Here is a 26022-nt window from a genome sequence, read left to right as displayed (position 1 = left end):
ATTTTAATTAGGAATGTTTTTTGTATATTCTTTGGAAAGCTTTCCTAACAAAATATTTTCTAAGCCTGTTTGTTTTCTGCTTTATGATAATGGGTCTGTAAACAAATATCTCAGAATGAATTATGATTAGTACTCATAACATTTTACTCCTTTGCACAAAACAAAGGAATCACTTGGGTAATTATCACAATTCTCCCTATCTCTGGAAGGGGATATATGCATAAATTAATATTATAATTCTTATAATTAATATTATAATTAATATAAAAACCTACCACAGAAATATTTTCATCCTATTCAAAAGAAAAGCTGGATTGCTATTACCCTATTGAAGAGTACAACAGAAAAACAGGAAATTAAATACTAGATAGAGATCAGCTGTGCTCACGTTTTGCAAAGAACAGTTTAGAATGGACAGTTTCATTCTAGGAATGGACATCAGTACCAAACATTTCTGGGAACAGCTTTTGTTGCTGTGTTTGTCACTGAAATAGGTATCAGGTCTGCTAAACAAGTGTTTACTAGAATTCCACATGTAAGACTGAACAGAAGTGCCAATGCATGGAACATATGAGAGAGAAGAAAACTATCTTGTACTATTTTCATTTTGTAAAGAAGAAGAAGGATTAAGGTGTGGACAAGAAACCTGTTATAAAGTGACTGATGTCCATAAACATAGTACCATTTAAAAACTGTGGTATGTCGCTTGAACCTGGGAAGAGGAGGTTGCAGTGATCCGAGATCACACCATTGCACTCCACTTGGGCAACAAGAGTGAAACTCTGGCTCAAAAAAAAAAAGTTGAGGTATATCATATTTAAATTCTCATTATTGAAAGCACTGCTTGCTTTTGAAATGGAAACCACACTATCAGTGAACTCAAACACAGAAGTTAGAAAAATGCTCAATTGTATTCATTAAATAAAATTTATTTTTCCCATTCTTTAACTGTCAGATATTCAGTATTTAAAAATTAGAAAATATAGAGAAAGGGAGGGAAATACAGAGGGAGAAAAAAAACACTTTTTGTTTCAATATCTCCCAATTACCTCTGTTTATATTTTGGGATATTGCCTTCCAATCTTTCTTCTATTCACATTTAGTTTTCAGTGTGTATCCTGGCCTCATGGGAGAAATCAGAATAAATAAACTATAAGGATGTGAAAGCACCTTTTGTAGCATACTTTAAAAATAGAATAAGTTCATCTACTTCTAATAATTTTGGAGTCAAGCCGCTTAACAAAAAAGATGAGCTTTGTTAAATCTTTGTGTATAGAATCCTCATTTTAGGACATTTAATACCTCTCAATATCATTTGTTTCACAGTTATATACACACAAGTAATAATAACCACTCTATTAGTGAGTGTTTAGGTATTTTCCAGTTTTTCACAAACACCAGTAAGTGTCAATGTATATCACTGTAGAAAGAATGGGAAGGGGCAATATGCATATAAGAGGAAACAGAAACACAGAAAGTAAGGATAAGTAAAATAATGGAGATTAATATAGTCACTGTTGATTTGGCAAATGGACACCGCTGAGACTATCTTGTTTTAATGTAAATGAAATGTTTATACTAACAAACCTCGTAAGAAAAAGCAGCCAGTTTTGAGCAAGGAGGTACTTTACATCCTGGAAAATCCGATGCCCATAAGCCATGGTAGCGACAGCTGTTCACTCATGATTCACAGCCCCTGTGGCTCCTCTGAGTTTTGGCATCCCCTTCCTGACACGGGCTTATCCATGTCCTCTCATGCTCTGAGACATGCAGATCTTTTTCCTCCATGCTTAGAGAGTCTAGAACTCAAACAAGAGTTCCTCAATTGTGGTTCCCCCTTTCTTTTAGTCTGGCAGAGTCAGAAAGGCCAAAAGAGGCAAGCTATTCATAGAAATGTTACGAACTATGGGTCTATTTGAAGATTTTTAAAATTTAAGAAACTGGAGCAAATAAATCCCCCAACCAAATTTTCCTAAGGTAAAAATATATCCTTGGGGATATCACTTATTTAAAACTGTATAATAGGATAAAATTACTTCTGGTTTCTCCAATTCTAGACGTTCAGAAGCCTAAAACGAAAAAGAAACAACCAACCTGTTTTCCACGCTTTCAAATTAAACTATTTTGGACCTTAAAAATAGTATCAACACATTCTTTAATATGGTAGGATGCTTTAGGAAGTTGGGGTAACCACAATTTGACACATCTTTAAAGAGCTGTTGGGGTTACAGTGTGTGTCAGCTATTAGAAATTTGAAGGCGAATAAGACACAGAATTTGAGATAAGCATTCTAACTTCCTGGAAACATGCAGGAAATTGTTCTCTATACTTCCATAAAGTCAAAGCTTTTGCCATTTTATTTGTTTGTTTATAATATTTATTTATTTAAATGTATTTAATAAACCTCCCTGGGAAAATAATAAAATACAAACAAAACGACTAAAGAATATGTGTAGAAGGCTGTGCCGAGAAGTTATGCATATCTAAAGAGTGGGGTAAACCTAATTATTATGAGTCTCACGTTTATTTTTCAAGTAATAGTTAATGAAAGAAGTAGAAACAAAGTGACTCTTTGATTTTTTGAGTTTCTTGTAAATCACATTTCAGAAAAATATTTTGTTTATAGCATATAGAAATGTTATTGTTTATAACACATGATCCCAACTTCCCCTTATCTACCTGCAGCAAATTTGACTCCAAACCACCAGGTCCACGGCATGATGGTATGATGGAATACATGAAGGAAAGTCACTTGGTTATTTTTCTTGCGCAGAACAAAAAAGATCTGAAATAATTTAAAGAATATCAAGTTCATAGAAAATCATGTGATAGTGTATTGAGTATTATTAAAATATTGGCAAAGTGCAAAGTATTTCATATCATGATTTCCTCTAAAAGCGTTGCCTTATAGAATGCTTACAGAAGCAGCTAATTCCCCAGAGGGCAGCTCAAAATCTCATTATTATGAAGTAACTTAGGTATGATGCCTACACATGGAAGAACCAACAAAAAGGTGAAAAGAAATTGTATGCAGATTTAAAAATCAAAGATATAAAGTAAGGAATATGGCCAAAAATTATTGAAAGAAACTGTATTAGTAAAAAAAAAAAAAAAAAAAAAAAAAAAAAAAAAAAAATTCCAGTGGATTTTGAAGTATATGGGAAAGCAGAAGACTTAGGATTGAAATAATCTACATTGCTCTCTAATACATCTTACCGATATGGATAAGGGATTAGGCAAACGAAGAGGACTTGCAACAAATCAAAAGTTAGCAAATTATTATTAAAGAAAAATGAAGGGAGAAAAAGTTGAAAAGTTAATTTGAGAAATATGAGGGAAAATAAAGCAAAACTGTATAGAAAACAATGAGAAGGGGAAGGAAGGTAACACTCAGAGTGAACATTACCCAGTGGTTTGTAAAAACCCTATAAACAAGATGGCAGAATTTGGGAGAGGGGGAAATGTTTAAAAAATATTCCAAAGTGAAATTCAGAATACAAGTGTTAAGATTTTTAAATACAAGACTAAATAGAATAGCACAAAGAAAAGTATTAAGAGGAGTATTTGAGAAATGTAGTTTAGGGAAGGACATAGAAGCAGTACAGTTTCCTTATGGAAGCTGGAACTGAGAATATGCAAACCAACTGAGAATATGGAAAGTTTGCACATTTCCAAGTGCAAAATGCATTTGCTTATGCACATGGAAGAAGGCTGAGTGGTGCAACAGAAAAAGCCATACACTAACAATCTAGGTCCTCGTTCCACTTAGTAGGAGCATTCCTCTGGGTAAGTCACTTAACTTCTTGGCTTCAATTTCTCAGAGTGAAGGTTCTGGACTAATGCTTCTCAACCCTGGCTGCATATTACAATATCCAAGAAGCTTTTTAAAAATAGCTATGCTTGGTCTCTGTTCCAAACCATTTGGCACCAAATCTCTGGAGGTAGGGCCTTTTTTTGTCGTTGTCATTTTCCCTAATGCAATTAATTCTATTGCACAATGCGGGCTGAGAACCACTAGAATACAGGTTCTCAAAATGTGGTCCCTGTATTAGCATCATCCGAGAACTTGTTAGATGCAAATTTTGAGCCCCAATCCAAGGCCTAGTGAATCAGAAACTCTGGGAGTAGGGGGTTGAGGCATCTGTGTTTTAACAAGTCTTCCAGGTGACGCTAAACGCATAAAGTTCGAGAACCACTAGATTGTATGTTCACAGAAGTCCTTTCCAGTTCTAACGTTATGTGATTAGTCATTTCAAAAGGTGAAGCATATTGAGATTTCCTACAAGAAATATCATGGTATGCATTCCAAAGAAAACACACTTTTCAGTCTCAGAGCCAAAACTAGCTCCAAATAACCAAGATACACTTGCTGCAAAGATACAACAAATATTCAGCTTTCCTAAGCTCCTCTGGAAACAAAGGTTCATGGCTTTCTCCTCTAAATCACAGACCTAATTCATGACACTTGCTTCTCCCAGGACCCGTTCATACAAGTTCAGAGGTGATCCTCACTAGGATCTAAAGTAGGAAGAGATAGGGCCCAGTAAGCAAAGACTTCAGAAAAGCAGCTGAATTACTGATACCCCAGGGGTAATGCAACATTCTCACGTAAGTTTATGAATTTTTAAGCATTTATCCTCCTAAAGGAATATAGATGACTGTGCTTTGGGATTAAAAAAAAAAAAAAGGTAAGATGTTTTCTGCTTTTTACTTCCTGAACTTGATTCATAAAGCAACTGTCATCCATCTATATAAAGATGCAGTTTTGTAGTATATGACACAGTTACCGTGCTTATCTTAATCAACTGATAGCTACATAAAAGAAACCTTTTAGAGTTTGCAAAATACTGAAAAAATAAGGTTATCCTATCTATTCTCTAAAGTTACTGATAATAAAAGGTAAAACAGATAACAGTAGGTCTGCCCGAAAAGGAGAAATGACCAAAGTTATCAGACAACTGAAACTACAGCAGTTTATTGGTTTCATTGAAAGATCAAACATTTAAGATCAAACATTTACCAGATGTGGTGGCCATATACTCACCGTATCTAATAGCTCAACAAATTTGGAGAAGTAATAAAGCCAGCAGGTACGTGCCATCTGCAGAAGCACAAATAAATCTAAATTTATTTTATTTTGCTTTGTATATGGAAGAAAAGCTTGTATTTTTAAATTTTGGTAAAATATGCATAACATAAAATCTGTCATGTTAACCATTTTATAGTGCACAGTTAAGTGGCATTAAGTACCTTTCACATTGTTGTTCAACCATTACCACCATTCATCCATAGAACTTCTTTCATCTTGCAAAATTGAAACTACACCCACTAAACGACATCCCATTCCCCCTTTCCCCTCACCCCAGCTACAATTCTACTTTTTGTGTCTATGAATTTGACTACTCTAGGCTCCTCATGTAAGCCAAATCATGCAGTATTTGTCCTTTTGTGACCTAATTATTTCACTTTGCATAGTGTTCTCAGGGTTCATCCGTGTTGCAGCATGAGTTAGAATTCCCTTCCTTTTAAAGGCCGAATCATATTCCATTCTATGCATATGCCACATTTTGTTTATCCATTTATCTTATTTATCTTTTTTTTTTTTTTTTTTTTTTGAGACGGAGTCTCACTTTGTCACCTAGGTTGGAGTGCAATGTTGCGATCTCGGCTCACTGCAACCTCTGCCTCCTGGGTTCAAGCGATTTTCCTGCCTCAGCCTCCCGAGTAGCTGGGACTACAGACCCATGCTGCCATGCCCAGCTAATTATTGTATTGTAGTAGAAACAGGGTTTCACCACGTTGCCCGGTCTCAAACTTCTGAGCTCAGGCAATCCACCCGCTTCGGCCTCCCAAAGTGCTAGGATTACAGGCGTGAGCCACTGCGCCTGGCCTTGTTTATCCATTTATCTATCCATGGACTATTGAGTTGCTTCTACCTTTTGGCTATTATGAATAATACTGCTATAAACATGAGTATACAAATATCTCTTCAAGTATCTGTTTTCAGTTCTTTTAGGTATATACCCAGAAGTGGAATTGCTGGATCTTATGGTAATTCTATTTTCAATTTTTTGAGGACCCAGATGTTAATGTATTTTTAAATCCAAAAAATTCAAAAAGAAAAGCACCAATTTTCATTTTATACAAAATTATACATGTGACTTTCTTTTATTCTTGTAATTTTTCACTTTCTCCACCACAACACACACAATCTGATAACTGAGTCATTTGCTTATTCTAAGTTTACATTCAATGTTACAAACAGTTCACAAAATTTTAACATTGATTTTGAATTTCAAGTTTTTTCAAAGAGAAACTTACCCTCAAAGCTGTGGGTGACTGTGAATAGTCAACAATTTCACATCGAAATGAATAACCTATACCCCAGCCAGACATCACAAACTGCAAGAGAGCACATGCATATTAAAAAAGGAAAGCATTTTCCCAACAGCCACAACAAAGGTAGTTCTGATAGTGTCTCTTCATTACATTTTCAGCTGAGTCAGTGCAGAGGAAAAGGTAGCTGGAACAAATACAAACTATGAACATGCTTGATATCAGAGCTTGATATCAAGAATTTTCAAAACCACAAACCCATATATTATTTATATAAACTGTGTTCTGACTAAAATGCTCATCTCTTGGGATGATTATTCTAACATGTGAAGAATAAAACACTTGCAGTGTTTTGCTTAAACAGCAAATACTGGTAGGTGACATATCTTAGGTTCATCTCTATATGTGTGAGTGAATGTGTTTCTATACTCTTAAAGGGGACACTTGGATCTGAATCAGTCATTTCTAGCAATTTCCAGTCTTTCTATTAGTCAATAACTAAACATGCAAACCAAAATGCCTCAATGTACTCCTAAGATGGCTGCGAAAACTGGGCTTTTCTCATCATTGGCTGGTGAGTGTGATGTGAGGTGGTAGTCCATGGCTCAGATATTATTAATAGTTTTACTGTGGATTCACAAGACAAGTAAAAGAAGAAAATGCTCTTGTTAACAATAAAAGTGCAATCTGGCAGGCCTTAATTCCAACACACCCACAAAGTGATCCAAGGCTGTTGGTGAGAAGAAAGAGCCTATTGTTGATAAATCTGAACTGTAATTCAAAGATTATAAAGATTATACTGACATTCTTTCAGTCTGATGGTGGGAAGGTCTTCTTTTAAAACAGTATCTGAAAAGGAAAAGCCAAGGGCTCCAATTTTAACTTAACACATACATGAAATGATTGGCTTAATTTAGGGTACCGACAATACGATCAGTTCTTCTCTTTTCTGACTTCTTATTCTCATACACGCCAAATCTGCCCTGGGAGATCTTCTCTCTCAGTATAATGGTTATATCCTTTTCTGCCATTGAATCATATTTTAAATTTCTAGTTTTAATTACTATTAAAGCTAAAATTGCAACCTTACAATAAATTAAATTCTAAAAACAAAAGCTTATGAGGCATTGTCAGAATAAAATTCTGATGGTGTAAAGAAAAGAAACGAAGAACAATTATTAGACACTATGGTATTATAAAATGCATCGCTCTTTTCTGAGACTAGCCCCTAGCTTGACTTATAAGATAATTTAATCACACTGTTAACTTGGTAAGTTATAAAATCTTGAAAATTAAGACTCAGAAAAGCACAAGACATATATTTCATAAATGAGAAAAATATTTAACAAAAACAAATCAATAGATTTTGCCAAATGAAAAAGGGGACATGACATAGAAATGGCTAATTCTGTTTTGAAAATCCTACTGTGAGTGAGTGTCCTCATATACTCTTGTGCTCCGACTCATTTTTGACTAACGTAACACTCCATGGCCAGGAGCTATTTACTGGAATTGTGATGAATAATTCTCCACCTTACCCTACCCCAAACAAGCACTGTGTTGAATGAAAGTTGTGTGACTTGGTCTTCTGTTGGGTCTTAAGTGGTCTCTGCTAGTGTCTGACTGGTGCCAAGTAACTAGCACTTTCAAACAATCACTACGCAAGAAGGCATCTGAGTTCCTTGAGTCTGATGTGCTTCCCTTTCAACTTCCTCAAATTTGGCCTAACATCACTGGTGGAGGTGTTTGCTTTGTTAACCAAATGAAATCATACTCCATACAATAAACCATGTGTTCAGATGTGCCATCAACAGATGGATGGCATGCTGTGTGGCTATTAAAAGCCTTTGTTTAAATAAAGAAGAACGTTTAAGAACATTCCAACAGCCTGTGGAACTTTTTACATATATGTCTGTATTCCAGGCTAGTAATAAGAAAAATTAGGCCAGGCCCAGTGGGTCACACCTCTAATCCCAGCACTTTGGGAGGCTCAGGCAGGTGGATCACTAGAGCCTAGGAGTTTGAGAGCAGTCTGGGCAACATGGCAAAACACCATCTCTACAAAAAATACAAAAAATTAGCTAGACATGGTAGTGCATGCCTGTAGTCCCAGCCACTTGGGAGGCTGAGATGGGAGGATCACTAGAGTCTGGGAGGTCAAGGCTGCAGTGAGCCAAGATTGTGTTACTGTACTCCAGCTTGGGCAACAGAGAGAGACCCTTTTTGGAGCGGGGGGCGGGGGGGAAGAATTCCCTGAATTCAAAAAGTAATAATTTATATTTGGCAGGTAGTTCCTGAAACTGACACATAAGTAACTCAAGTATTAGCAGTAAATGAGAGCCAGAAACTCTCAAATTCAGATATTTTAAAACCTTCTTTTACATTGTAATTCATCAAGTAGGAATTAAAGCTGACTGGTGATGACTGGATTCTTTCCAAGCCTGAGAAATATATTTGGGGACATTACAATCAATGACAAATCAGACATAGACCCTAAGAATATGAGAGCAAGGAGGGACCTTAGTGACTATTTGATTCAATCCTGTCTTTATAAAATGACAGAACTGAGGCCCAGAGAGGTTAAATAACTTGCTAAAAATCAGGCAGCCAGTCAGTGGCAGAACCAGAACTAACTAGTCCCTAATCTCCTGGCTTCCAGGTATGTTCTTAACACCTTACTACAACATGCTGTCCCCTAAGACCATGCTGGGACCTTGTGTTTTCTTTGGTCTCACCTCTATCACTGTTTTCCTCTCAGTTGCTCATACTCCTGAAGGGACATTAATAGTGGCCTGTGAGTTAATTTTGAAAATAAAGTAGAAGAAATGGAAAGCAGCAGAGTGAGTCCAGATTATAGGGAGGACTGTGAGAAATAAAGCCAGAGTATTTCATCTATCTATCTATCTATCTATCTATCTATCTATCTATCTATCTATCTATCATCTATTTATTTATTTATTTATTTATTTATTTTGAGACAGGGTCTTGCTCCATCACTAGACATGATCACGGCTCATTGCAGCCTCGATCTCCCAGGCTCAAGTGATTCTCTCACCTCAGCCTCCCAAGTAGCTGGGACCACGGGCATGCACCGCCATGCCGGGCTAATCTTTTTTGTATTTTTCGTAGATATGAGGTCTCCCTATGTTGTCCAGGCTGGTCTCAAACTCCTGGGCTCAAGCAATCCTCTTACTTCAGCCTACCAAAGTGCTAGGATTACAGGTGTAGGCCACCACACCTGGCCAGCCAGAGTAGATTTAAAGTGATCAATATGATGCATCTATAGCAAGAGTCAGGTCAGAAGAATACATGTGGAGAAACTATGGTGTCAGGAGAGGTCAGTGGGGCCATATTGGGCCCTCATGAGCCCTACTTATGACTAAGCATGAGGTATGCTATAGAGGAAGTTGATAAAAAAGGATGATGAAGCCAGCCAGAGTTGGAAAAGAAGGAAGGAATCTCAGAAAAGAACATACACGGGGGTGGCTGAGGCATGTTAATAGCACAGGGGAAGAGAGAGAATTCATGAATCTGTTTTAGGGTCCTGGAAGAGCCTCATCTCTCTTACTAACAATTAAGGAACAGTAATGAATTAGTGAGTTAATGGGAAAAAAAATTAATGAACAGGCTCCCTCACCTACTGCTTTATATGAGTTTGTGCTCTCTGTCTCCACAAAGCCCAGTTAAACCAACCAAAACAATCTACCATCCTATTGTTCATCAGAGTATCCAGAAACCAAAGGTTCCTACCATGATGATGACATAGTGAACTCTGATGTCAGACAGACCCGGGTTCAAATATCAGCCCTCCACTTACCAGCTATGTTACTTTAAGTTATGAGTTTCCTCAAAGCTAAAATTTATGGATTAATTCAATCATCCATTAAGGCAATTACGTACAAATCCATGGACTAGATGTTAATTTTTCTCATTATCTGTGAGATAGATTATACCGAGATCCTCAAATGAGGTTACTATGTGGTCTATACCTAACACTATTTTGGCAAATACCTGCTCTAGTGAGATCAGTTTCTTAATTCCTTAAATTGCAAAGGTTACCCTTATAACAGAAAACATAATGACACATAGACAGAAAAACTCAGGCAAAATTCTCCCATTAGGAATACTGAAGACACTTGCCTCATAACACATATATATAGAAAAGAGTACTATTAAAAAATTGTACGTTATCATCACTTTCTTGAGTTCAAAGGGCTTGCGATTTTTCATGAGCTTTGGTCCCAGAGAAGTGACAAAATAGACATAGAATCCTAGAAGGATGGTTTGCGGCAGAGGCGAGGACATGAGGAGCCAATCTTCAACTCTTGGATCTAAGAGAAAGACAATATGTGAGTACACACCTGCTTAGCCAAGGGATAACTAACAGCAACCAACATTTCTTTAATTGAGCACCCACATCCTACTATTGACTGTGAGCTATTTGGACAATGATCACTAGTATCTGTAGAAAGGTGGAAAATAAATAAACAGGAATAAGGAAGTATCCTGGGGCTAGAAACAGTGGGGCTCTCAACAACCCCAGGCCTCAACAGGCTAGGGGAAGTAGTAGTTACCAGAACCCAAAAGGAAAGAGAAGCCCTCCTGGAGAGGAGCTGTGTTATGCTTTGATCGCCTGCATGATGGTGTCAGTGCCCTGATAAAAGGCACCCCAGGAAGCCCTCTTTCCCCATGTAAGAATACAATGAGAAGATGGCAGTCTGCAACCTGGAAGAGGGTCCTCACCAGTACCCGACAGTGCTGGCACCCTGATCTCAGACTTCTACCCTCAGAACTGTTAGAAATAAATTTCCATTGCTTATAAACTACCCAGTCTATGATAATTTCTTATAGCATCCTGAGTATGCTAAGACAAGCTTTGACTGTCAGTTGAGGGATTTGGCCAGCCCAAGACAATTTTGTAAGTATGGAGCCAGAGAAATAGATACCCCAACTCCACCCTCCTCCCTGTCTCCACTGGGTGAACCTAACCAGAAAGCATATGGCAGGGGAGCAAACCCAAGGATACAATCTTCATGGATCGTTCTCCAGGGCCCAGCACAGGGCGCAAAGCTATCTGGAAGAGAGAACATCCAGCAACATCCTGCCATGTGTCTATAGCCACTACTAATATCTTGGAGTTTTTCCATCCATATGTGCTTTTATATATTTAAAAAATGTTTATGTTTGCTGCTTCTTATTTTTTTTCCTTCCCTAGGAAAACTGGCACACTTCCACATATACTGCATCACAAGATCACAGAATAGAAAGGGAGCTGAATATCCTCTAAGTAGCTAAAGTATGGGATCTTGGAGTCCATGTGGGCTAACCACTGTGATATTCTGAGCAAAAAAAATGCACTGGCCTCACAATTGCAAACAGAAACTTATCTGCTTACTGCCAGCTCCAGGCCAGCAGAGATGGATGAATAAAAAATTACAACTCAGGATGAAATGTGATTAAGTCTATAATTTCTAGTAGTTCAAGTTTAATTTTACTAAATGGCCTCATGAAGCCAGAGTATTATGAAGGAAAGGAAGTATGGACAAGTTTTCAGAAGGATCTGACTCAAAATTATGCCATGACTAACCTCAGGATGCTAACTACTGTCACTTTTATCAACTGGAAAAGAAGGGTAGGGAGAATGCTGCTCTTGCTTTTTTAAGCTGCTAATGATGTGGCCAAGCACTGACAAATTCTGAATACCCCTGCAAGTGTGACTTCCCACTCAAAATTTCTTCAGTAGGACTCTACGACTGATAACTCACTTGGCCTCAATTTTAGTGCTGGAGTGCTTACATTTGACCGTCAGATGTGCATGGGTGATTATTCTGCATTCAAATAAGCCTCCCTCAAAAATACTGGCAGAAGTCTCTGTCTCAAAAAAATAAAGAAATAAATAAAGCCAAAGAGTCAAGAGTCAGCTCCAGACTAGATCCCAGGACATTTAAGAATTTAATATATGATTAAGGAAGTGCTCGCTTCGGCAGCACATATACTAAAAATAGGAAGTCCCAGAAACAAGCAGGGAAGGAAGAGATCTTTAACAAATGTTGATAGGAAAACTGACTACTTGGGAGAAAAATAAGTTTGGTTCTTATCTGATATTCTATAAGAGTATGTTCCAAACTATGCATGGAAACAAGCTATTTAAAGACTTTCCACAAAGAATTGGGGAGTACTGGAATGCTGGGTTAAACAAACAGGTTGCATTACTACAGGATTTCTTAATACTTCATGTTCATCATGAATTGCCAAGATGGGAATGGTAGTATGCCATAGTCTCCAAACTTATTTGACCACAAAACACTTATTTTTTTTAGTAGAATGTTATTTAACATCTTCTGAAACCAGTGTTCTGTGGACACAGTTTGGGAAATATAGCCATTCACTAAAATAAATTTATAAATTAAACGACTGAAGATTAGGTGGTCAGACATACAAAGAAGAGCTAGTACCAATCCTACTGAAACTATTCCAAAAAATTGAGGAAGAGAGATTCCTCCCTAACTCATTCTATGAAACCAGTATCATCCTGACATCAAAATCTGGCAAAGACCCACTATCACCACCACCACAACAACAAAGAAAACTACAGGACAATATCCCTCATGAACACAGATGCAAAAATCCTCGACAAACTAGCCAGGTGAATCCAGGAGCACATCAAAAAGTTAATTCACCACAATCAAGTGAGTTTTATTCCTGGGATGCAAAGTTGGTTCAACACAGTCAAGTCAATAAATGTGATTCACCACATATATAGAATTTAAAACAAAGACCATATGATTATCTCAATAGATGCAGAAAAAGCTTTCAATAAAATCTAACATCTATTCATGATAAAAACCCTCAACAAACTAGGCATTAAAGGAACATACCTCAAATAATAAGGGCCATCTGTGAGAAACCCACAGCCAACATCATACCTAATGGGCAAACGTTGGAAGTATTACCTTTAAGAGCTGCAACAAGACAAGGATGCCCACTCCTATTCAACATAGTACTAGAAATCCTAGCCCAGAGCAATCAGGCAAGAAAAAGAAATACAAGGCATCCAAATTTGAAAAGAGGAAGTAAAATTATCCCTGCTTGCTGATAATACGATCTTCCACCCAGAAAAACCTAAAGACTCCACCATAAAACTCTTTTTTTTTTTTTTTTTTTTTTTGAGACGGAATCTTGCTCTTGTTGCCCAGGCTGGAGTGCAATGGCACGATCTCGGCTCACTGCAACCTCTGCCTCCTGGGTTCAAGCAAATCTCCTGCCTCAGCCTCCTGAGGAGCTGGGATTACAGGTGCCCGCCACCATGCCCAGCTAATTTTTGTATTTTTAGTAGAGATGGGGTTTCGCCATGTTGGCCAGGCTAGTCTTGAACTCCTGACCTCGTGATCTGCCCACCTTGGCCTCCCAAAGTTCTGGGATTACAGGAGTGAGCCACCGCGCCTGGCCAAAACTCTTATTCAGTAAAGTTACAGGATACAAAATCAATGTGTGAAAATCAGTAGCATTTCTATGCACCAAAGTATTATCCTCAAGAGCTGGAACAGCTCTTCAACCCTCAAGCTGACAGCCAAATCAAGAGTTCAATCCTATTTACAATAACCACACGCACAAAAAATAAAACACATAGGAATACATCAAACCAAGGAGGTAAAAGATCTCTACAAGGAGCATTACAAAACACTGCTGAAAGAAATATGGAAAACACAAATGGAAGAACATTCCATGCTCGTGGATTAGAAGAATCAACATTGTTAAGATGTCCATACTGTCCAAAACAATCTAAAGATTCAATGCTATTCCTATCAAATTACCAATGTTATTTTTTACAAAATTAGAAAAAACTATTCTCAAATTCATAGAAAACCAAAAACAAGCCCAAATAGCCAAAGCAATCCTAAGCAAAAAGAACAAAGCTGAAGGCATCACATTATCTTACTTCAAACTATACTACACAGCTACAGTAACCAAAACAGAACGGTATTGATACAAAAATAGACACATCGGCCAATGGAACGGAATAGAAAACCCAGAAATAAAGGAACATACCTAAAACCAACTGATATTCAACAAAGTCAATGAAAATAAGCAATGGGGAAAGGATTCCCTATTCAATAGATGATTCTAGGAAAACTGGCTAATCATATGCGGAAGACTGAAACTGGACCACTACCTACCACCATATACAAAAATTAACTTAAGATGGATTAAAGACTTAAATGCAAGACCTAAAACTATAAAAATCCCAGGAGAAAACCTAGGAAACACTCTTCTGGACACTGGCCTTGGCAAAGGCTTTATGACTAAGTCCTCGAAAGCAATTGCAACACAAATAAAAATCAACAATTAAGACCTAATTAAACTAAAGAGCTTTTGCACAGCAAAATAAACTAATAGAGTAAACAGACAACCTACGAACTGGGAGAAAACACTTACAAACTATGCATCCAACACAGGACTAATATCCAGAATCCACAAGAAACTTAAATTGACAAGAAAAAATAAATAACTTCATTAAAAAGTGGGCAAAGAACATGAACAGACACTTCACAAAAGAAGACATACAAGCGGCCAACAAATATTAAAAAGTCAAATAATTACAGAAATTGTTGAGGCTGTGGAGAAAAGGGAATGCTTAAACACTGTTGGTGGGAATGTAAATCAGTTCAGCCACTGTGGAAAGCAGTTTGGAGATTTCTCCAAGAACTGCAAATGGAAATATTACTCAACCCAGCAATTCCACTACTGAGTATATACTGAAAGGAAAATGCCAAAAATATACATACACTTGCATGTTCACTGCAGGACGATTCTTAACAGCAAAGACATGTAATCAACCTAGGTGCCCATTAATGGTGGATTGGATAAAGAAAATGTGGTACATATACACTGTGGAGTACTATGCAGTCATTAAAAAGAACAAAATCATATCCTTTGCAGCAACATGAATGTAGCTGGAGACCATTATCCTAAGCAAATGAACACAGAAAAGCAAAACCAAACACTGCATGTTCTCACTTATAAGTGGAAGCTAAGTCTTGGGTACACGCAGGTATAGATGGGAACAACAGACTGGAGAATCCAAAATGTGGGAGGGAAGGAAGGGGACAAGGGCTGAAAAACATCCTTTTAAGTACTATGTTCACTATATTCATGATGCAATCACTAAAAGCCCAAACCTCAGCATCACGCAATATACCCTAGTAAAAAACTTGCACGTGTACCACCTGAATCTAAAATAAAAAGGAAAATTTTAAAAACAGATAGTGATAGCAAAAGATAAATAGGAGATTATTTTGATATACAGTAAGGAAGAAGAAAATATAAAAATTTATAATTGGTTAAACACAGGGAATGAAAATAGGTAAATGCTAAGAAAAATATTCAGATGTTCTCATTTGTATGTGGGATGTAAGAATCAAAACAATTAAGCTCATGGAGGAGTAGAAGGGTGGTTGCCAGAGGCTAGGAAGGGTACTAGGCAGTTGGGGGGGAGGTGGGATAGCTAATGGGTACAAAGAAAATAGAATGAATAAGACCTAGTATTTGGTAGCACAACAGAGTGACTTATAGTCAATAATAAGATCTAGAATTAGGAGAGAGATCTGTGCCAGAGATGTAGGATTGAGGGTTGCCATCACGTAAATGATGAACAATAAAAGCAGTGAGATTGGCTTAGGCTAAGTGGGTAGAGTAAGAAGAGTAAGTGCTGAAGTCAGGATCTTGAGGACTCAACATTCACAAAAGGAATTACTGAAGGAAAAAACATAAAAACCAAAAAGGAGCAGGTTGAGAGGTAGAGTGAAAACCATAAAAGTGAGATATCCTGAAGCCAGGGAAGAGTGAATTTTCAGGAGTCAAAGCATTAAGTGTGGCAGAAAGGGGAAATAATATATGGACAGAAAAGTGCCACTACATTTAACAAAAAGAAGTCACTGATGCTTTTAGCAAGAATAATTTTAACAAGGTATCATGCACAAAATGAAATTAAACAAAAGTTTGATGACAGACACTTTTCAAAACATAAAGTTCTAACAACTTTGGAAGTATTTTCTCATATTAAGATTTGTCACAGTTCTAAATCAGGAAAAACTTCGAAATCAGCTATCCAGGTACACATCACTGAAATCTTTTATTGTTTCTATTGGTTCCCCTCCTTGCTTTTAACAATGACAACTTTTCTAGGATGTCTGACTGCTTTCTGCAATTAAAACCACCATAAGGAATGCTTGCTATGGGTCTGCACGTCACAAAGAAGTCTCCAAATATAAAAGTTGTCACAGAACCAGGGACCAAGGGAAAAAATTAGAACTGATCAAACTTTGATAGATTTCTTCTATAAGTGGGTAGTACAAACCTTAAATACATGAATATCATTGTATTAATCCATTCTTGTGCTGCTATGAAGAAATACCCGAGACTGGGTAATTTATAAAGGAAAGAAGTTTAATTGACGCACAGTTCTGCATGGCTGGGGAGATGTCAGGAAACTTACAATCACAATGGAAGGCACCTCTTCATGAAATGGCAGGAAAGAGAATGCGTGCCAGCAGGGGAAATGCCACACACTTAAAAAACCATCAGCTCTTCTGAGAAACAATCATGAGAACAGCATGGGGAAACCGTCCCCATGATTCAATTACCTCCCACCAGGCCCCTCCCATAACATGTGGGGATTATGGGAACTATAACTCAAGATGAAATTCGGGTGGGGACACAGTCAAACCATATCATTCTGCCCCTGGGCCCTCCCAAATCTCATGTCCTCACATTTCAAAACACAATCATGCCTTCCCAGCAGTCCCCCAAAGTCTTAATGCATTCCAGCATTAACTCAAAAGTCCAAATCCAAAGTCTCATCTGAGACAAGGCAAGTCCCTTCTGCCTATGAGCCTGTAAAATCAAAAGCAAGTTAGTTATTTCCTAAATATAATGGGAATACAGGCACTGCATAAATATACCCATTCCAAATGGCAGACATTGGCCAAAACAAAGGGGCTACAGGCCATGCAATTCCAAAATCCAGTAGGGCAGCCATTAAATCTTAATGCTCCACAATTATCACCTTTGACTCCACATCTCACATCTAGGTCATACTGATGCAAGAGGTGGGCTCCCATGGCCTTGAGCAGTTCTGCCCCTGTGGCTTTGTATGGTACAGCGCCCCCTTCCTGCTGCTTTCACTGGCTGGAACTGACTGACTGTGGCTTTTCCAGGTACACAATGCAAGCTGTCAGTGGATCTACCGTTCTGGGGTCTGGAGGATGGTGGCCCTCTTCTCACAGCTTCACTAGGCAGTGCCCCAGTGGGGACTCTGTGTTTTGGGTCTGACCCCACATTACTCTTCCACATTACCCTAGTAGAGGCTCTCTATGAGGGCTCCACCTCTGCAGCAAACTTTGGCTTGGACATCCAGTAGTTTCCATACATCCTCTGAAATCTAGACAGAGGTTCCCAAACCTCAATTCTTGATTTCTGTGCATCCACAGGCTCAGCACTATGTGGAAGCTGCCAAAGCTTGGGGCCTGCACTCTCTGAAGCTATGGCCTAAGCTGCACCTTGGCTCTTTTTAGCCATTCCAGGAGCAGCTGGCATGCAGGGCATCAAGTCCCTAGGCTGCACACAGCAGGGAGGCCCTGAGCCCAGCCCAAAAAACCATTTTTTCCTCCTAGGCCTCCAGGTCTGTGATGGGAGGGGCTGCTGCCAAGGTCTCTGACATACCCTGGAGTTCAGTTCCTGCTACTTATGCAAATTTCTGCAGCAGGCTTGAATTTCACCCTAGAAAATTGTATTTTCTTTTCTATTGCATCATCAGGCTGTAAATTTTCCAAACTTTTATGATCCTTCCTCTTGAACGCGTTGCTGCTTAGAAATTTCTTCTGCCAGATACCCTCAATCATCTTTCTCAAATTAAAAGTTTCACAGATCTCTAGGGCAGGGGCAAAATGCTGCCAGTCTCTTTTCTAAAGTATAGTATCATTTATTCCAGTTCCCAACAAGTTCCTCATCTCCATCTGAGACCACCTCAGCCTGACCTTTACTGTCCATATCACTATCAGCATTTTGGTGAAAGCTATTCAACAAGTCTCTAGTAAGTTCCAAACTTTCCCACATTTTTTTTTTGAGATGGAGTTTTGTTCTTGTTGCCCAGGCTGGAGTGCAATGGCGTGATCTCGGCTCACTGCAACCTCCGCCTCCCGGGTTCAAGTGATTCTCCTGCCTCAGCCTCCCCAGTAGCTGGGATTACAGGCATGTGCCACCACGCTCAGTTAATTTTGTATTTTTTGGTAGAGATGGGGTTTCTCCATGTTGGTCAGGCTGGTCCCGAACTCCTGACCTCAGGTGATTTACCTGCCTCGGCCTCCCAAAGTGCTGGGATTACAGGCGTGAGCCACCGTGCCCAGCCAAACTTTCCCACATTTTCCTGTCTTCTTCTGACCCCTCCATACAGCTCTAACCTCTGCCTTTAGCCTGTTTCAAAGTCACTTCCACATTTTCAGGTATCCTTATAGTAGCGCCCCATTCTTTGAGATACCAGTTTACTATATTAGTCCATTCTCATACAGCTCTGAAGAAATACTCAAGATTGGGCAATTTATAAAGGAAAGAGATTTAAATTTGCTGGGGAGGCCTCAGGAAACTTACAGTCATGATGGAAGGCACCTCTTCACTGGGCAGCAGAAGAGAGAATGAGTGCCAGCAAGGGAAATGAAATGCCAGATGCTTAAAACACCATCCAATCTTGTGAGAACTCACAATCATGAGAAGAGCCTGGGGGAGCTGTGCCCATGATTCAATTACCTCCGACTGGGTCCCACCCAAGACAGGTGGGAATTATGGGAACTACAGTCCAAGATGAGATCCATATTACTATGTCTAGTTTTCATTGCTAACGAAATTAAAAACTACTGAAAACAATACTAGTCAGGTGCCATGGCTCACACCTGTAATTCCAGCACTTTGGGAGTCCAAGACAGGTGATCATTTGAGGTCAGGAGTTTGAGACCAGCCCGGCCAACATGGTGAAACCCTGTCTCTACTAAAAATACAAAATTTAGCCAGGCATGGTGGCGCACGCCTGTAAATCCCAGCTACTTAGGAGACTGAGGCACGAAAATAGCCTGAACCTGGGAGGTGGAGGTTGCAGTGAACTGGAGATCATGCCATCGCACTCCAGCCTGGGCAACAGAGTAAGACCCTGTCTCAAAACAATAACAACAACAACAACAACAAACAAAAAAAAAAAAAAAAGGGAAAGGAAAAAAATAATACCAAAAGAAGACCTCTGGAAAGACGTTACATCACCACCTTTGCATGGTGAGAGTTTAGTTGACTTTTGTTCTTTCTTTTGCCTTATAAACAATTTCAAATGATTCTATTATTAACAATCATCACACATATGGTTAGAAACTAGCTTAAATGTCAGTAAAAGAATTGCTGAATTAGAGATTTATTTTATTCTTTCATTGACTCAGGAGGGGGAAAAACCAAATGACATCATTTCTCTGTTCTTCCTCTGGTAGCAGTAGAAAGAAAACAAGCCAGGAAAACCATGCTGGGCTGGCTCAGGAAGCAGAACAAAATAATTTTAATATAAATAACTTTTTCCTGTAATTTAATATGTTCAGCACACACCTTAAGTCCTGTATGTGACTTTCAAGTTCTACAGATAAAAAATAATTATGGGAAACACTGATTAATTTAATTGGATATTTTCAAAGCAAATAATAAAACAAAATACCAAGCTTTAGAAATTCTATTTCAGCAAAACTCTGAAGTCAGATAGTTTGCATTCTGATCCTGGTTCTCCCACTGGCTCACTATGTCACCTTGGGCAATTGACTCACCTTCTTTGTATTTAGTTTCCTCATCTGCAAATGTGGCATTAAAAGGCATGTATTTCACAGAGGATTGATTGAGTTATTATATGTAAAGAGCCTAAGTACTCAATATGCTTGCTACTGTTATTACAGCAGATCTCAATTCTGTTAGCACAGCCAAATTGCCTCTGCAGTATTTAAAAGTCAAATTGCAAAAAGCAATCTTGGTCCAATTGAATCAGAATCCTAGGACATGGCTTCTATGCATCATTTTTTTAAATGGGCAAAGGACCTGAATAGACATTTCCCAAAAGATGACAAATGGCCAACGGATAGATGAAAATAATTCTCAACATCACTAATTATCAGGAAAATGCAAATTAAAAAATCAAAGAGATATAACCTTACACCTGTAAGAATGTCTGTTATCAAAAAGAAAAAAGATAACAAGCGTTGGCAAGGATGTGGAGAAAAGAGAACCCTTGTACAATGTTGGTGGGACTGTAAATTACTATACCTATAAGGAAAGCTACAGGAAGGTTCTATAAAGAACTAAAAATAGAATTACCATATGATCCTGCAATCTCACTTCCAGATATATATCCAAAGGAAATGAAATCAGCATATTGAAGGGATATCTGCACTCTCATGTTCACTGCAGCATTATTCATAATAGCCAAGATGTGGAATCAACCTAAGTGTTCATCAGTGGGTGAATGGATAAAGAAAATGTGGTATCTGTCAATCTAAAGTTATGCCTTTCTGAGTTACAGACCTGTAGAAATATATAGAGAAATAACCAATGGACAATTATTCAGCCTTCAAAAAGAAAATCCTATAATTTGTGACAATGTGGATGAACTTGGAAGACATTATGCTAAGTAAGATAAACCAGGCACAGAAAGACAAGACATGTTATCACTTATAAAGAAGTCTAAAATAATCACATTTATATAAACAGAGTAGAATGGTGGTTACCAGAGGCCAGGGGGTTGGGGGAATAGGGAGATGTTGATCAAAGGGTACAAAGTTTCAGTTCAACAGAAGAAATACCTTTTTGAGATTTATTGCACAGCATAACTAGAGCTAATAATAATGTGTATTTCAAAATTGTAAAAAGTATTTTTCAAATGTTTTCACCACAAAAAGATAAGTATTTGAAGTGATGGACATGCTATTTAGATTGATTTAATCATTTTACATTGGATACATATATCACAACATCACTTTGTACCCCATAAACATATGTGATTATAATTTGTCAGCAGTCAACAATTTGTTAATTGGTAACTGTGATGAGCTGTCATTGTTAAGAGCTAGGGGTCTGGTGTGAGACCAAGTTTCCTCACCTGTATTTAGGGCTACAGCACCCCTCACTGGGTATTCTTCAATAGTCTTTTATATGGTTTCACTGCCTCCTGATCCAATCTGCTACACTAGTCTTCCATGCAATTGTCAAATTCATTTTCTAAAAATCAAGTTGTCCTTAAATTCTTCCTTTCATTAAATTAGCTCTCCCTTACTGAGCAAATGAAATTGCTTAAATTAACTCTCCCTGACTGAGCAAATAAAATACAAAATCATTAGGATGACATCCATGACTCTGGCCATTGTTCACTTTTCTGGCCGTCTCTCTTAGTAAAAATTATACCTTTCTGAATAGAGTCCACTTCCATGTAAGGTAGTGGGCATGTTACAGGGAGTATCAATGTACCTGCTGGCTGACAGTTAAAGTTAATTCTGACTCCGTCTATGATCCCATTTGGGATAGTGAATAGCAACATTTGGATAGCAGGGGATCTATTATTCAAAACAGCTCTATTTCAAAAAAACTGCACTCAAATCTACTTGGTTCCTAAGCTCAAATAATGAGAGTTCAGGTAGCAAGGCACACTTCTATTTGAAAAGCAATGAAAATATTAGTATTGAAGTTAAATACTGAATTTATGAGAACTACTATAAACCTTCAGAAAAGGATGACCCCCTGAAGAAACTTGAATGTTCCCTGTATCATTACATAAGTTGAAAAAGTTAGATTTAGGCATGAGGTGCTCTGTCTTCCCGAGGAAAAAAAGGCTAACGGGTGGGGGATGTTTCATGTACCTTCTTTTCAGCATCAGATTTGGTTTAAGTGTCATGAGTAAAGCCATGATGGAAGCAGAGGATGGGAAGGCTGTCTGACAGTCTATATCCCAATGATTACCAAAGTTCTGATTTATCACTTGCTTAATAATTCTTTTCTAAGAGTGTCCCAGGGAGAGAGCATAGGGAAAGTAGAATGCCACATACATAGAATATTAATGAGCTTTTCCATCAACTGCTTCTAAGAGAGTGTTCTCTTCTTAAGTAGCATGTACTTACATCTTAAGTAGATGTACAAACAGTACATCTTTAAGATACCAAGTACCAATGAAATGAAGAAGCTGGAAGGAAAAGCAAACATGTACCTTAAGTACTTTTTGAAGTACTAAAGTTTCAGAATGGCAGCAATCTTACTCATACTCCATCTTCTTGCAAAAAAGGATCATGATTGTCTGAAAAGTCATCATTTCTAATCAAATACAAGGAAAGCTGTATTTTAAACATTAAAAACTTTTTCATTTCTCTATAATCCAAAATGCTACTATAGAATTATTTCAAAATCTCACATTTCACATCTAAGAATCCAAATAAATCCTCTTATAGCTAAGTATTAATTAAACCATTTTTTATTCTGTAGCTGTGGAATTTTTCCACATAAAATAACTATGCATGACCACTACTTCTCAAGCAATCAGAAAACCAATGAATATCAGTAAGTTTCCTTAGGCCACTCAGGGTTAGGGCTAAAGCCAAGAATACACTTGAAATTCTTGGCCCTTGATCTAAGTTCAGACATTTCCAGGGTAAGCAAACTAAAACTGGACTAAGATGGCCAGAAATGATTACTAATGGATCTCAGAGATCAATATTACACTAAGTACAAGGCAAAAAATTTCCTGTTACACCTGACAGGGTTTCCATAAAGCTGTATATCTCAAAACAAAACATTTTAACCCTTTTAGACCATGCCTGGGAAAAAATAATGTAAAGAAAACAATTTTTAAGTATATGCTATATGAAGAGTATTTTCAGATGAAATCTATCATCTGTAACAACCAGCACCACTATTTATGTTGGGATACTTTCGAAATAGCAGAGCACTTTCTGGTAGCTGGTAGATGCTATTCTCACTTACGTTTTGCTAATAAAGAAACAAAGACTCACAGCCAATAAATAACATGTTCAAGATAATCCAGCTGGGCTACAGCAGTGACAGACCTTAAATCTAGGTATTCTCACTCCACATCCCCGTACCCTCTTTCCCCTCCCAAGTCTTCAAATAAGCATAACTTCAAATACAGGTATTCCTTGCCTTCTCCCTGCCTCTCTCCCCTCATCTTCCCTGCACCGTTTGCAATGCTGTTTTCACGCCTCCACTCCACATCTAATCTAATTTTACTCAGCAATTTCAGTGTAGGTATTCCTACTAAAAATTAAGGAGTTGATCCAAGGATAAAAGTGGAAGTGGAATTCTACAGAAGTTCATATTAAGGCATTTTTAACTTCTAGGACTACATAGATATTTATCATTATCCACATCTATTGGGCTCTTAAGTTAGCATGTTGATTATTTGAGTCTCGGATTCTTGTATTTGGCATAATGACTGTCAAGAACTGGATAGCAAGAGATCTGTTCTTCCAAATAACTCTATTTCAAAAACCATACCCAAATTTACTTGGTTCCTAAGTTCAAATAGTGAGAGTTCAGGTAGCAAGGCACATCTCTCTTTGAAAAGCAATGAAAATATTAGTATTTAAATTAATACTGACTTTATGAAAACTACTGTAAACCCTCAGAGAAGGATGACTCCTAAAGAAACTTGAATGCTCTCTGTATCCTTACATATATTGGAAAACTAAGAAAAAAAAACTAAGAAGAAAAGATTGGCACAGTCACTATGTATCCCCTACCAGAGTGAAGCTTCTCTATCTATGAGATACTTACAAAGAGCCCTGGCGTTCCTCAAAGGAAAAACTGTTGGGAACATATTTAGTGAAATAAATTTGGTTTTTAGCAGCTACTGAGAAAGCTGCAAACCATGAAACAGGGTATCTTTGCTGAAATCATTGTAAATTTGAATATAATTTCAACTGTGGTAGGTGCCAAGAGGTGGTGCATTTCCTTCTTGAATTTGGTAGACTTGCAATTTCTAGTTGATAGGTAAGACTCAACCTAAAGTAGTGATGTTGGTGAGTATGTATAGCTCAGTATCTCAAAAATAAACTCAAATGTTAAATACCATAATACTACAACTAATAATCAGAACACATAGGTTCTAGTCTTTTCTGCCATCAACTAACCATGACTTTGAGGTCACATTTCTTCAACTGTAAAATGAGGCATAAGCTTCAATGATATGTAAGATCCATCACAGATGTAAGATGCTCTGATTCTTTCTTTTTGAAATTTTACTTTTGTTCTGCTTCTAAAACTTCAAAAAATGGTTATAAAAGCAACACAATATATTTGTTGTGATTTAAAAATATGTAGACAAATATAGATAAGGAAATAAAAAAATACCCATAATCCTACTACCCAGAGATAACTGCTAAACCCCATGAAAGAAACGTATGGGGTATTTTATAACCTGTTTCATTTAACATATTTTAGACTTCTTGCTATGGCATTAATGTTCTTCTGAAACACTGACTTGTAAAATAAATGGGCAAGGGTAAAATGCAGGCATATCAGAATCACTCAGGGGTGTCCCAGGCAGCCATTCCCTGGTTTTTCTGTTCCCTGTTCACTCTGACAGGTTGCTGGGGGCTGCAACTCTTTCATTCAAAAGAGTTGGCAGTGGCCGAGCGCCGTGGCTCACGCCTGTAATCCCAGCACTTTGGGAGGCCGACGCGGGCAGATCATGAGGTCAGGAGATCGAGCTCATCCTAACACAGTGAAACCCTGTCTCTACTAAAAATACAAAAATTTAGCCAGGCGTGGTGGTGGGTGCCTGTAGTCCCAGCTACTCGGGAGGCTGAAGCAGAATGGCGTGAACCCGGGAGGAGGAGCTTGCAGTGAGCCGAGATTGTGCCACTGCACGACACAGCGACACTCTGTTTCAAAAAAAAAAACAAGAAAAAAAAAAAGAGTTGGCAGTAACTGTAATTTCCCTCAGGAGCATTAGGGAAGAATCAAGCCGAAGAGCACCGTCCCTCTGAAATCACTTTTAATGGCTACTCAGTTAGAATGAGCCATCATTTATTGATCAGTTCCTTTCACTGGATATCTAGGCTATTTTCATTACTGTAAACATTGTAACGAACATCTGTGTAGCTCCATCTTTGTACATATCTGTAATGAAACCCGTGCACTTCCTCTTCGTTAACTAGTAATAAGGGACTATTAAGTTGCAAAGTCTCTCATTTTGTTCCAATGAAATCCTATTAAATATGAGAATCTGACATAAAAAGGAAGGATGAACCTCAATTAGGAAATGTGGCTACTCACCAGCATCTTTGATCCAATTATCATAAAGATACACAGTCCTCGATGTAAGATCACTGAAGGCCATTTTCCACTGGATTTACTGGCTCTTTTAATGGGTTCTTCAGTAAAATAAAACAGAAATGAGTTTATGATCTATAAATGCAAATGAAGTCAAGCTTATAGTAATACATTATTTAAAATGCTAAAAATTTAATATGAATAACTGGCAAGACAACAAACTCCCACTGAAGGCAAATGCATTAGTAAATTACTTTAAACCCTGATGCAGTTGCAAACATTTCAGCTTTTCTATCCTTCTAGAGACACTGCTAACTTCACTGAAAAAGACTAATGTTC

The 26022-nt window shown here is 37.9% G+C and overlaps 1 protein-coding gene across 5 annotated transcripts in view; it reads right to left on the bottom strand.

The window, feature by feature from the left end:
• The window catches only part of ELOVL7 (ELOVL fatty acid elongase 7), a 112328-nt gene that overhangs the window by 8030 nt on the left and 78276 nt on the right, over positions 1 to 26022 (bottom strand). For 4 of the 5 annotated variants that reach the window (XM_030927967.1, XM_030927969.1, XM_030927966.1 and 1 more), the window contains 4 exons: positions 25687 to 25784; positions 6322 to 6402; positions 5045 to 5101; positions 2680 to 2785 (listed from right to left, as the gene is read on the bottom strand). In XM_030927967.1, the coding sequence (XP_030783827.1) occupies positions 2680 to 2785; positions 5045 to 5101; positions 6322 to 6402; positions 25687 to 25710 (268 nt within the window). In that variant the 5' untranslated portion in view covers positions 25711 to 25784. Of the gene's footprint in view, positions 1 to 2679; positions 2786 to 5044; positions 5102 to 6321; positions 6403 to 10476; positions 10668 to 25686; positions 25785 to 26022 lie in introns of all 5 variants that reach the window. The other variant, XM_030927970.1, reaches the window with a different exon arrangement.

Source organism: Rhinopithecus roxellana, chromosome 3 (genome assembly GCF_007565055.1).
Source record: "Rhinopithecus roxellana isolate Shanxi Qingling chromosome 3, ASM756505v1, whole genome shotgun sequence".
NCBI lineage: Eukaryota > Metazoa > Chordata > Mammalia > Primates > Cercopithecidae > Rhinopithecus > Rhinopithecus roxellana.
The sequence above is the reverse complement of the archived record's forward strand: the minus strand, read 5'-3'. Positions and strand labels throughout refer to the sequence as shown.